Source organism: Erythrolamprus reginae, chromosome 1, assembly GCF_031021105.1.
Source record: "Erythrolamprus reginae isolate rEryReg1 chromosome 1, rEryReg1.hap1, whole genome shotgun sequence".
NCBI classification, from domain to species: Eukaryota; Metazoa; Chordata; class Lepidosauria; order Squamata; family Dipsadidae; genus Erythrolamprus; species Erythrolamprus reginae.
In genome coordinates, this window is record NC_091950.1 from 241,054,397 (window position 1) to 241,067,531 (window position 13,135).

The 13,135-nt window shown below is 41.2% G+C and overlaps 1 protein-coding gene across 1 annotated transcript in view; it reads left to right on the plus strand.

Annotated features, from left to right (window-relative positions):
* The first annotated feature begins 737 nt into the window (after positions 1-737).
* Positions 738-13,135, plus strand: part of JAG1 (jagged canonical Notch ligand 1) — a 69,507-nt gene continuing 57,109 nt past the window's right edge. The window contains exons 1-2 of the mRNA XM_070732642.1: positions 738-1,498; positions 2,425-2,730. Of these exons, the coding sequence (XP_070588743.1) occupies positions 1,418-1,498; positions 2,425-2,730 (387 nt within the window). The 5' untranslated portion in view covers positions 738-1,417. The remainder of the gene's footprint in view (positions 1,499-2,424; positions 2,731-13,135) is intronic.

Below are 13,135 nucleotides of genomic sequence, written 5' to 3' on the forward strand. Positions count from 1 at the left end.
CTCTCTCTCTCTCTCCCCCACACACTTTTAAAAACAAACATGTAAGTTTCTCTTGACTAAGGATGCACTTTGCCAGAGCGCGCGTGTGTGTGAACGTTCATTCCCACATGTACTGGGCGGGGGGAGGGGGGTTGTCGGGATGAAGCAGCGTTTCCAAAGACACCCCCCCCCCCCGAATGAGAGAAAAAAAGTCAAGGCCCCCCTCCTCGCAAAGGGGACGTCGTCGGTGAAAGGAAGCCCCCCCCTTCCCTCCCCCCTTTTCCACACCTCACGGTGTTGTTGGTTTTTTTTTTTAAAGCCGCTTCTCTCCTCACAGTCCGAACACCAGCCCAGCGCGAAGCTCGGCTGGGCTTCCGAATATTAAGTTTTCCTTTCTTTCTTCGCAAGCTTTATTTGCGCAAAGCCTACAGGGGTCGGAATGGCAGGCGAGCGCAAAGAACGCGGGTCCGGACTCGCCTTCCCCACCTGCTCGCCTCTCACCTCGTGGCAAATCTCCGCCTTTCCTCGCCTTTTTCGCGCTATCTCGCCCTCCCTCCCCCTCCCCTGCCCGGGTGGCCGTCGCTCCTCCTCTTGTCACCCTTCCAAGGAAAAAGGCAAAGCCTCCCCCCCTCCCCCTTCCCCCCCCCCGGGAGACCCGAGGCGGCGCTGCCGCTTCCTTTTCCACCCTCCTCCTCCTCCTCCTCAATGCATATTAATGGCAACGCATGCGCTGCCTGTCCCTTTTTTCCCCTCCTCTTGTGGCCATGGGCTAGCGAAGCGCGAAAGAGGCATTCTCTTCAGTGGGGTTTGCGGGACGGGCGGGCGGGCGATTCTCCCTCATTCTCCAGTTGCTTTTTTGTGTGTGTGTGCGCGCGCGCGTCTGTGTGCGCGTGTCCCCCCCCCCCACTCGCCCTCCTCCTCTTTTCTCGCGCGCGCGTGTAAATTTTTTTTTTTTTTTTTTGGATTTGTTTTGTTGCCGTCGCGGTCGGTCCTCTTTCGGGTGTCGTCTATGTGCGTGTCGCGGGGGGTGGGGAGGGGGGCTCGCCCGGGTTATTGTGTGGCCTTGAGCGAGAGGGGGCGAGTCATCCGCAGAGAAAGAGAGGCGGAGAAGGGGGGCTGGAAGGGACCCGAATAACCCTCGGGAGTTCTATAGATATATACACACACACATATATATAAAAAGAAGAAAGCAAAGAGAGGAGGGAGGGGAAAGGGGGGGGGAGAATAAAAGGAGGCTGAGCTGCCTTGCAATTGAAGATTTGGGGCGCTATTGAAGAAGGAAAAAAAGCGTGTTGGAAAAGTGGCGCGGTGCCTTCCCCACCCGCGCGTACTTTGGATTCGGGGAGTATATTAGAGCCGGACAGCGGCTGCCTCACAGCAGCGGCACCTCGGGAGCGTCTGTCGAGCGAAAGAAGGGGGACTCTGCAAGGAAAGAGGCATGCTTTTATCCAGGAGGCGACCGCAGCTCACGGAGTTTTCCCTAAGTCTCTTCCTTGCGCTGCTATGCTTGCGAGTAAAGGTACGTTGCGCACCTCTCTTAAAAAATGAGTTTGCTCTGGGGGTTTTTTTTGTTTAAACCAAACTTACAAAACGCTTCTCTATTCTCTTCCCCCCCCCTCCCTCCGGCGTCCTTTTAATTTTGTACCACCGAGTTCTGGTGAGGATTTCGAGGAACCTCGTGCCTTACAAGCTTGGTTGTTGTTTTTTTTACCCCTTCTTTGCATTTTTTTTTCATTTAAAAAAAAACACGCTTTAATATGCAACGTATCTTCCCAGCTGGGAACAGCCTGAGATAAATTTTTAAAGCAACTGCCCCGCCCTCTTCGCAGATTTATCTAATTACAACCAAACTTTCCAAAGATTTGCTCCATTTCGCTTTTTCCTACCAGGAGTTCTGCTTTTTTATTTTTTTATTTTTAAGAGCTGATTGCAAAACGACTTACAATTTGTACGGTTGCATGGGCTCTATTAGAATTATGGGTTTGCCTTGTGTACGGATTATTGCGGATTCAAAGAGATGGGTTTTCTTTTTAAATGTCCCTTCCCAGATTACAGCATGACACCCTTTTCCAACTCTAATTATGAGAATTTTCTTGCTTGCTTCTTCTTCTTTTTTTGCAGGGGGGGAGGGGGAAGAAGAAATGCACTTGTGACTTGCGTTTTCATAGCTTATTTGGTACTTTAGAGCAGTGTTTCCCAACCTTGACAACTTGAAGATATCTGGACTTCAAGTCCTAGAATGCTGGCTGGGGACTTCTGGGAGTTGAAGTCCAGATATCTTCAAGTTGCCAAGGTTGGGAAACACTGCTTTAGAGGAAGGATATAGAAATCTGTCTTGACATTTGTGATGCTTAACTTTCACTGATCCGGTTTTCTTTTTTACACAACCTGTGTGACTAAAACTCTGTTCCTCTCCCTTTCCTGGGGAGGGTCTTTCTTTAACAGGTGACACTAACATCGGGCCAGTTCGAGTTTGAGATCATATCCATGCAAAATGTAAACGGCGAATTGCAAAATGGAAATTGTTGTGATGGGACCCGAAACCCAATTAATAAAAAATGCACCAGAGATGAATGCGATACCTATTTCAAAGTTTGCCTGAAGGAGTATCAGTCCCGCGTTTCTGCTGAGGGCGCTTGCAGCTTTGGATTGGGATCTACCCCGGTCATCGGTGGGAATACCTTTAATTTAAAATACAGCCGGAATAATGAAAGGAACCGGATTGTCCTCCCTTTCAGTTTTGCCTGGCCGGTGAGTTTGAAGCACTTAAGGCATCCTGCCACATTTTGTGTGTGTGTGTGTGTGTGTGTATGCATATGAAAGTGCTGGTGCTGCGTTCAATATTCTTGGTGGAGTTCTTGGCTTCCCTTTGTTTTCTATCCAGCCCTCAAAAAACAAGCGTTTGGCAAACACATACAAACCCTTCCTAGGCTAGAGACGTACTGCTTGGTTCCATTTAACTTAGAAGTAGGAGCTTCAGGTAGCTTGTGCCACCTGAAGTATAATGTACTCTGTGTGCATTCGCTCTTTGAAAGTATGTGTGAGTTCCCTTGAGAATTACAAAGGTCACAAGTTCATGTTACCGATTTTATTTTTCTTCCCAATTAGTTCTTGTGCCCAGGAAAAAGGGAGGGGCAGTGCCTCTCCCGGTCCCTTGGTGAAATGTGGCTTGCCAGAAAAGGGCATGCTTTGGGGAATCCTCTATAAAGTGTTCTTCTCTGTATTCTCCCTGGTGCTCACTGGAGCTGTTTGCAGTGCCTCCTTCTCCAAGAATCTTGGATGCTTATAAAGCGGAATGAAAGCCATAGACCCCACCTTGCAAATTTATTTATTTATTTATTTTATTTATTTATTATTTGGATTTGTATGCCGCCCCTCTCCGAAGACTCCGAAATGTACTGATCTCCCCTTGTAAACTGTCATTGCTGCTGGCTAAGCAGAAATCTCCCCTGGAATCATGGTTCTTTAGTGTAAACTGGGATGTCTATTCTAAAACGCAAAGATTTGCATTGGTGAAGGTTTGAACTTTAACTTTTGGAGCAGGCCCAAGAGTAATATTGGCTGTAAATAATCCAGTCCTTAAATAAGTGATGAATCCATCTGTACCTCATGCATTTTGCTTGCTCTTGATGAAGCTTCTTTGAAGTTGAGGTGGCTGATTGATGTCGGAATACGCTATCTTTGCTCAGGGCCAAAGCTTGAACAGTATTTACAAAAAGCAGAAAAGCAACAGTTTTGGCCAGACATGTGGGTTCCATCCAACATCCTTGTTAAAGATGCTGAACCATTGTAAGTTGCAAGTGGCTTCAAGGAGTATTTCCTGGTTACTTGGAAATCCTGATGAGAACCTGCCTCTTCTTGAAGAGGGTCCCTCCCCCCATTGGTTTTTTTTGGAAGAAGTGTAACTATGAGGTCTCAGACACAAGATTGTGTTTTCTTATTGGCTCAGATTACTAAATTGGAGGCCGTGGGAGGGATGCCCAAGCCACCGCCTCTTCTCTCTAGCAGTTAGCAGAATTTGCCAAATGCTGCTGTACTGCCTCCTATCTGCCTGTGTGGTAAAAAATCTTCAGCTCACTCATTTTTCCTCAGTGTTTTCCCCCTCCCAACTTTTCTTTGTTTTGGGGGGGGGGGTTGAACCCCAATTCATGTATTTAACCCTGCTGTTCTGTTCGAAAAAAGTTCCTAATGTTATGTTCCCGGGTCACCCTGACCCGGACCGAAAACTCTTCATTTGCAGTGCTTATGTTTGGTCTTTTTGAAAGCTTTTTTCACCTGGAAACATGTTTGAACATTTCTGCACACAATGGAATGAAAATTGAACTGAAAAAATTAATCCTTATTGGTTTATTTTGCACATAAATGTGCCTCCCCCCCCGTTTTTGTGAAAGTTTTTTCAATTTATGGATAGTTTTGCTTGCAAAATCCATTCTATTTTACTAAAGTTGGTGTGGGATTGGTAGCTTGAACATTTCTGCACACAATGATATGAAAATTGAACTGAGAAAATTAATCCTTATTGGTTTATTTTGCTCATAAATGGGCTCCCATGCTTATACTCAAATAGGCTTATACTCGAGTAGGCTTATACTCGAGTATAAAATGATATGGTCTTATATTCAAAAATAAACCAATAAGAATCATTTTTTTTCAGTTCATTTCTATTTTTCTTATGTTTAGGATTGTTCAATTTAGTATATCAAAACTTTTGAGTTTATTGATAATTTTGCCTGCAAAATGCATTCTATTTTACTATTCTATTTTGGTGTGGGATTGGTAGCTTGAACCTTTCTGAACATAATGATATGAAAATTAAACTGAAAAAATGATCCTTATTGGTTTATTTTGCTCATAAATGGGCCCCCATGCTTATACTCAAATAGGCTTATACTCGAGTAGGCTTATACTCGAGTATAAAACAATAAACCAATAAGAGTCATTTTTTTCAGTTCATTTATATTTTTCTTATGTTCAGGATTGTTCAATTTAGTATATCAAACCTTTTGGGGGAAAATTCCTTAGGGATTTGTAGCCTTAAAAAATATAAATTGACACGAAATTCAAAAAGGATGGGGGGAGGGGCTTTTTGATCAAAATAAAAATATAAGTCTCAATTTTTCCAGTTCAATTTTCATATCATTATGTTCATAAATGTTCAAACTAGTTTTCCAGTGGAAAAAGTTTTCAAAAAGACCAAATTCAAGTACCTAAAAAAAATCATTTTGATCCGGGTCTATATGACCCGAACAGAGTAAATGTGACTTTTTTTTTGCCAAGAAAAAAATTTTTCCCCCACCCCCACAAATATTTTTTTGATGATCAGCATTGTTAAATTGAGTAAATGAATGCGTAAGATTTTAAAGAATATTTCGGATTTGGAGCATAAAAAAATAAAAAGTGAAAATTGTTGCAAGCAGCCAGGGGGGGGGGAGAGGCCTTATTTCTGATGTTAAAAAAACAGTAAGAATCATTTTTTTCAGTTCCTTTATATTTTTCTTATATTCAGAAATGTTCAAGGTACCATTCCCACACCAACTCCAGTAAAATAGACTGCATTTTGCAAGCAAAACTATCCATAAATTGAAAAAACTTTCACAAAAACGGGGGGGGAGGCACATTTATGGGCAAAATAAACCAATAAGGATTAATTTTTTTCAGTTCAATTTTCATTCCATTGTGTGAAGAAATGTTCAGACTACTTTCCAAGTGAAAAAAGCTTTCAAAAAGACCAAACATAAGCACTGCAAATGAAGAGTTTTCGGTCCGGGTCAGGGTGACCCGGGAACATAACATTAGGGAGTTTTTTTTTTTCAGCAAGAAAGAAACCTCCCACCCCCCCAAAAAAATTCTCATAGAGAGAACCCCTGAAATGATGAAAAGTCATGAAATTTCAAGTTTCAGATATGCAGGGAAAATTTTTTACAGGGTCTCAAACCTTGATTTCGGGTCTCACAGACCCGAACAGAACAGCAGGGTTAAAAAGATACTAAGTACAAAAAACGTTACATACTCAGGACTGTGGGTTGAATTTTACTGGGGATAAGATAAAGCCATGCCATCAAAGGACTACATTTTTTAAAGGGTGGTGATTGCCACATTTTTGTTAAAAATTCAGACTTTTATTCTTTTTTTTCTCTCTCAATTGAGAAAAGCCTGTTGAAGGATGCCTTGTTTAAGAAATCTGTCTCAGATGTCATAAAGCAAATTGTTTGTGTCTCATTACCAAACGAACAGTGACTTGCACTTTTGCAAAAAGGAAGCAAGGATTGAAATCTGTTTTTCTAGGAAATTTGGTAGAAATCAGCTCCGCGCATAGATATATATAACACAATCGCTGTCTATATTTGGAACCAAGTCTAACTTAGGTCAGTGAGGCTTACTTCCAGATAAATCACTATAAAAACTGAACCTTTATCTGGAAAGAAGGTGGAGATTGTTTGAAAGTAAACCACACTTGTCTGCTTTTCTTTATGTTCCAGCATGGCCATGTGCTTTTCTTTCCAACCTTTTTGAGCATTTTGAATTAGACGTGACTTAATCTTACAGTAAGCTCTTTGCCTCACAGGTTCCTTGGTAGGTCTGTCTCTAAAAGTACTAGCTGTTGATATTTATTTTTACTTTACTAGATAACGCAAGCATTACAGTGGACAGCATATGCAGACAAAGGACCCACCAGAATAGATTTAGGGTTGGCAAAACATTCCTGTATCAAAAATCTGATTCAAATTGAAGCTAGTTTCCACAGCATGGACAGAAGTTGTGTTTTCCTCGTGCTCCTGAGGCGTGGTGCTTTTTTCCTCCCTTTCATCCATCCAGCTGGGCGTATCTGTTTTCCTATTACAGCTCTCACTTTTGTTGTTACCTGTCTTCTGCAGGCGTGCTTCAGGCCTCATGCCACCTCTTGTTCATTAAGTGTTAGGCATGGCCAAATCATCTGCAGGCATGTTTTGGGATATTGAGCTACAAAGGCAATCCACAGCATAACTTGCACAACTCTAAACTTGTTAACCAAGGAAGTTGTTCCTGAGACTTGGGTTAGGTGTCTACTCTGTTACTCATAGAACAGTTATTGTCTTCTTTTTGATGATGGGTGGGTAAACATCCTAGCCTGTAACAAACTAGGCAGTTTTTAAAAAGTTGGTGTAAGCCACTGCTTTGCCTGGATTCCCCACCATTTCAACAGTAGGAGACACATACATATGAATTGCTATTGCTTGGAGTGATGTTTAAGGAAGCCTCTCTAGCTTGTTTTTAACAAATCTTGCATCTTCTATTTACTAAAAATGTTTCTCCCTGTGGTCTTTTCAGAAACTACACTTACTGCAAAATAATATTGTGTGACACAGCATTTTGTCCACCACTTTTTCCTAACAAACCACGAATTCTTATTTTCTTTTGAGGGAAACAGTTATTTTTGGTTTGCTTTTAAAAGGGAGGTGTAGGAAGTTTGGTTGTTAAAACTTCCCATTTGCCTGGTCTGGATTTTGATGTAAACTGAATGAGTAATGATTGTGGGGACAGAGGGCTGTAAATTTCCTTTTAAGAGATTGGAGATTTGAATTGGTTGCTAGGAAACAGGACAGCAAATCAGCAGGAAGGAAATAAAGGGATCCATCCAGAACACCACACCTGCAATCATGGCTAAAATTAAGCAGGAAAAAATGGAATTGGCTAACATTTAGAAAGCTTGACCAACACTTCATCCAAGGAGGATTCTCTGTATTGATAATAAAATCTCACAAAAATGCTTAGTCTCTAAAGAGATTCTATTCTTAGCTCTTATTCCTTAGAATGCGTTTGTTTAAAGACCTCAATACAGTGCATAAATCGATTTATCTCCAGTACAGTATTTGAATTGTATTGATCCATTGAGGTAAGCAGCCATTATTTATTAAGTGGGGAGCATTAAAAGTTTGTCTTGTGATATGGGTCCCATCTCTCCCTGTGTCCCAGGAGTTTTTGTCTTGTCTAAAATATATTCCCCAGAACCTGAAACAGTCCCCTTTTATAATCCCTGATGGATTTTCCAATATACAGTATAAAGTATACCAACCTGCTGGATTTGGAATAAGGTGCTCTAAAGTACTTTAGAAAAAAAATTAAGAGGAAAGTTTTAAGTGTCTTACATTTGCATGAACCTTTGGGTTTGAAAAACCTTGGAAGCAAGCCAGGTGGTTATTTCAGAAGATTCTTTTAAAAGTAGTTTGCAGATGGTAAGATTCCTTCAGAATCTGTTGAGCAAAACTATCATTTTGCTGAGTTATGCTAGGCCTTTATTTTGTAGCCAGTTCACCTAAAGGCCTTTTGTCTGGTCTCTTAAAGGGTCTCTGACCTAAGGAGGAAGGAAAAAAGAAAAGCTATCAGATAATCTCTGAGCTTGTGAATACTTTCCCATTCAGACTTTGCAAGACCAGTCGCTCCACTTAAAGTAACTTTCTGAAAGTGAAATTTGCAGCACCAAGCATAGAATTAAGCAGTGTTGGGTAAACCTGCATTCACTAAAAGGACTGAGTACATCGTGGGAAAGACTGTGGAATGTGAAAATACTTAAGTTATTTTTAATGAGAGGCTACAGTGGAGCAGGTAATTGTTTGCATGGAGTTGGTTACTTTTCAAACGCTTCATCCCTGTTAAGATTGCAGCTCATTGGGCGAGGTTGGTAACCCACAATGTGTAATGCTTTGTAATCTGATTGTAATATTTTTTTACAACCTTTGCCCATGAGTTTAACTTGGAATGTGTGCATTCTTAAAACAGGAACTGATTTGTTTATCCCCACATCCTCCTGCAACAAAAACAAAGGCCCACTGTAGGTGAATAAGTCTATACAGTTTTAAAGATAACCTAATTCTATAGACGATTGGACTGTTTTTTAAATTTCCCCTTGAGTAGATTCTTCAAAAATCAATATAGGTTATGCATTTATGCACACTAGCGAATAAATGCTTTGAGTCACTTCTGATCAGGCTGAAAGTCCATCAGCTTTTGCTGTTGGATAAGTACATGAGCAACCTCTGCTGTTAGAAAGAACACAACAATTATTTTTAAAAAGTGTGATATTCCTTCAATAGAATTATGCCCGTGGTGTTTGAGGTTCAAAGATTTTGAGTAAGTTAACTGCTTTGTTATAGTATGAGATTGTACTGGAAATGAAGTGAGTAGAATGACAAGGTGCCAAAAGAAAGCTAAAATAAACATGTACTGGGTACATGGAATCATGCAGTGCAAATGGCCCATCATGTAATGAAATGGCTAAATGGGCTCAAATAAATGCCCTGATATTTTGTAAGGTTTTCTTATGGACAATATTTCTACTACTATCTCTTCTCCTTCTCTCCTTCGTTGAGGCTTACCCTTAACTTTTTGCTTTACTGACTGCTAGGTATTCTGCCTATTAACCTTGTCACCCTGTCCTAACTAGGGCATTGAATAATCAAAGCTGTCCTTTAAGCAGGTAGTGAAGCTAAATGCTGAGAATAGCAGATAATCTTGGTGGTGATGTTTAAACTAGCCACTGGCAGCCCAGCATGCTTGAGAGAAGATAGGTGCAAACAGATATAGTTATCAGTTCCCTTACCTCTTTAAAAAATAATAATCTTAGTCCCATCCTTTGGCCAGCAGATGAAGTCTTTTTTGGAGAATATCTAATCAAAGACAAAAATACCATGACTCCTTACTAAACTTATATGCCCCCCCCCCTTTTAAAGCAGATCACTTTAGTCCTTGGAATATTGTAGTCTGACCACCCAGACAGAAGCAGTGGTGGCTAATATTGAGCAGTGACAATAGCGTGGCCATGCTGACTGCAGAGAGGATTATTGAATATAATGGGGCCAGTCCAAAAATAATGCTAATACAGGGCAAGTAACAGGAAGCAACAGTACACTCAGCATAGTTTGGCTCCCAGACAAACTGTGGGCTAGCTTTACACAATGGCAAGTTCAGCACATCCCTAATAATAGTGATTATTATTCCATCAGCCTTGCCAGAACCCTGATTTGACTTGGTTCATTACAGGCGGAGCAAGCATATTCAGAAGTCACAGTATCTTCATTTCAGAGATGGGCGGAGAAGAGTTATATTAGGGGGTGCTTAGGAGTGGGACAAATCTTTGCTGCTTCTGCAAAGGGGGGGGGGCCGGGGGCGCAAAGCTGACTCTGAACTAAATGAATAACTCAGCAAAGTCCATGTCAAATAAGATTTTTTTTTCCCTTCCAAAAAATTTTGACATCAGCTTGCCAGGGCCTGGAGCTGTCTTGCTGTGCTAGCTATCAGATTTCCAGGCTTTCTCTATTTTGTTGATCTGGAACTAAAAATCACGCCATGTTCAGATAAGTGTTCATTTCTGTTCTAAAGATTGATTTGCAGTAAAATATACAACTTGAAATTAAAATCATTTTGTTATTGTTAACAGCAACGCTAATGGTTGTAAGGAATCCAAGTGAGAATTGCTCTGATCTAGCAAACCTACTTCAATTTGAGACTAGCTGGGTGTGCTTGCTCAGTTACTCTGGGAACACATAGCTGAGCCAGAGAAGTTGTGTGTTGGCCATGTGTGGTCCTTAGCCACAAAAAAAATGCCATTGTACCCTCCTTCCTTGCCAGCCAGCTGATCTTAGCTGATCAGCTGGTTGGCGATAAATGCTGATTTTCCACAGCTGATGGAAAATATTCTGAAAGCTATCTGGACAAAAGGGAATGTATTGAGTGTCAGAAAGAGAAAGAGGCCTCTATTCTCAGATGATTTGAAGAAATGGACCTGTGTAGTCTTCAGGGTCATAAAGGTCCCCTGCCCCGGATATAGGTCTTTTGTCTTAATGATACCGGAAATTGCCCCCAAATTCTCTTAAGCTGTTTAATTCACCCATAAACCCACCAGGCCTCTTTACAACCTTTAAGGTACAAGAAGAGCATCTTCCACTTTATATCTATATCCATATATCTATATCTTCTTTATATGTCTGTCTGTCTGTCTGTCTGTCTGTGTCTGTCTGTCTGTCTGTCTGTGTCTGTCTGTGTCTCTATATATATATATATTATGTATGTATGTATGTATGTATGTATGTATGTATGTATGTATGTATGTAGATTGTTCTGAGTTCGGGTTTTGCCCCGTGTAATATTTTGAGTGTCTATGCAACGTTTCGGTGAAATCACATTCACCATCATCAGGCTGAAGTTGTAAGCTTCGTGCTGCTGTAAATATTTGATTGTGATTTCACCGAAACGTTGCATAGACACTCAAAATATTACACGGGGCAAAACCCAAACTCAGAACAATTTACATATACCCGTGAAAATCTACGAAAACACACACACACATGTCTGTCTGTCTGTCTGTCTGTCTGTCTGTCTATCACAACTACTAAAGGATCCTTGATTGGAGGGAGGAGAAGAAGAGGTTCCTCCAGTTGCTTTGTCTTTCCTGGTTGTGGAAAGGAGTCCTGTCAGCAAAAACCCAGAGAAGAAAAAGAAGCCATTCTACCTCTCTGGAGCTTGTGCTTCATCCTGAGTAATTATATGGACTGACTTAGCTTTCTTGCATGTGGCCAGAGGTATATGGAAAATATTGCCAATCAATCTGAATTTTACCACCTAATATGGGTGGGTGGGTGTTTCCACCACCCTTAATTTGACTCTACCTTGTCAGTGAATCAAGCAGCATGGAAGGAAATTAATTTGGAATGATGGCATCACTTCCACTTTGGGGCTTTCTTCCACTTGGCAGGAGAACATTTTTTCTGTCCCTAACACGCTGTCAGGCATGTTAACATTTCTCCTCTTCCCCCCCCTCTTTTTGCATTTGTAATGAAGGGGAGAGATGTTTGCTAGGCCTTGCCTTTTCTTTCAAGGTTGGGGGAGCTGGGGTTAAGCAACTCAACCCTAGTCCTACCTTAGTGGACCTGACTAAAATGGCATGAGAACTGCTAGCTTAGAACAAGAAAAATATTCCCATTATGGGTTTTTTCCCCACTCAAAAGAATTAAATAAATTTTTCTCCAACAACACCCCAAACTCTTTTCTCTTACCCACTTTTAGTAACTTGACTCGGAATTGTTAGGTCCTCTACCAGTTCCCTTTGGAAATTAGTAGTAGGAGGTTGAAGACTACAGCACTAAAGTAGAAGGTGTAAACTAAGTATAAAAGGAAAACATTCTTAACTAATGGCTAAGATTGAGAAAAGAGTAGAGCTTCTCAAAGTTTATGTTTTAAGTACAGTATTCTTTTTTTTTTTAAATTAAAAACCCCTCAGTGCAGAGCCAGGTCTTGACAACCCAAGTGATATGATTTATTACATAAAATGTTTTCATCCCATTTTTCCCCACTTAAAAGGTGCTCCGAGTGGGAGGAGACGTAAATCTTGTGAGCTGGAATTTCAAGATTGGCTTTACATTTTTTGCTGCATCAACCAGCAGAGGCTAGATTTGAACCTGGGATCTTGAGATAAAATCTCTTTATTACAAAGTGCAGTAAGGCATTCTGGTTCTTTTGGGGGGGGGGGGAAACAAGGGTGAGGTGCGTGGGAAATGAGAACCATTGCCGGCAAGAGTCATACTTAGATTCCTGCTTTTCCCAGGCTTGTGGAATGTAGCCGGGGCCACAGAGGCATGTACCAAATTTAGAAATTGGGGGGGGGGGGGATTTCTCTAAGATGAGTTGGCTCAGGAAGGAGCTTGGTTTCATGTTATAAAAAGTGGTAGGAAGGAGAGAACATTGGAGATGTTTCCTGTGAATGTCCTAAAATTCTCTGGAATTCTTGTGCCTTTTAATTATTTCTGATTCTATCATGACTACAACTTCCACCCCCACCCCTCCCAAAATGGGACAAAACAAATTTCTTTGGGGAAAGAGAGAATAAATGACACCTGTTTCGGAAGGTTTTTCTGAATTGCAGTCTTTTTTTTAATAAAAAAAAATCCCTCCTCTTTTATCTATTGATGTAAGCTTTTCTCACCCCAGGGAATCCGATTGTATTCTTGAGGTTATATACTTGGGTTAGGAGTGTGTAGTTAACTAAGGAAGGAAGAGGTAGGGGTCAGTTTTATGGCCGTGGGAACCTAGCAATTATGCATTTTCATTGGATGCCAGCACATAAAAGGCCTGCCCCAGTTTAAACAAATATCAAAACTGTTGTCACTCAAACTGTCATTGCTTG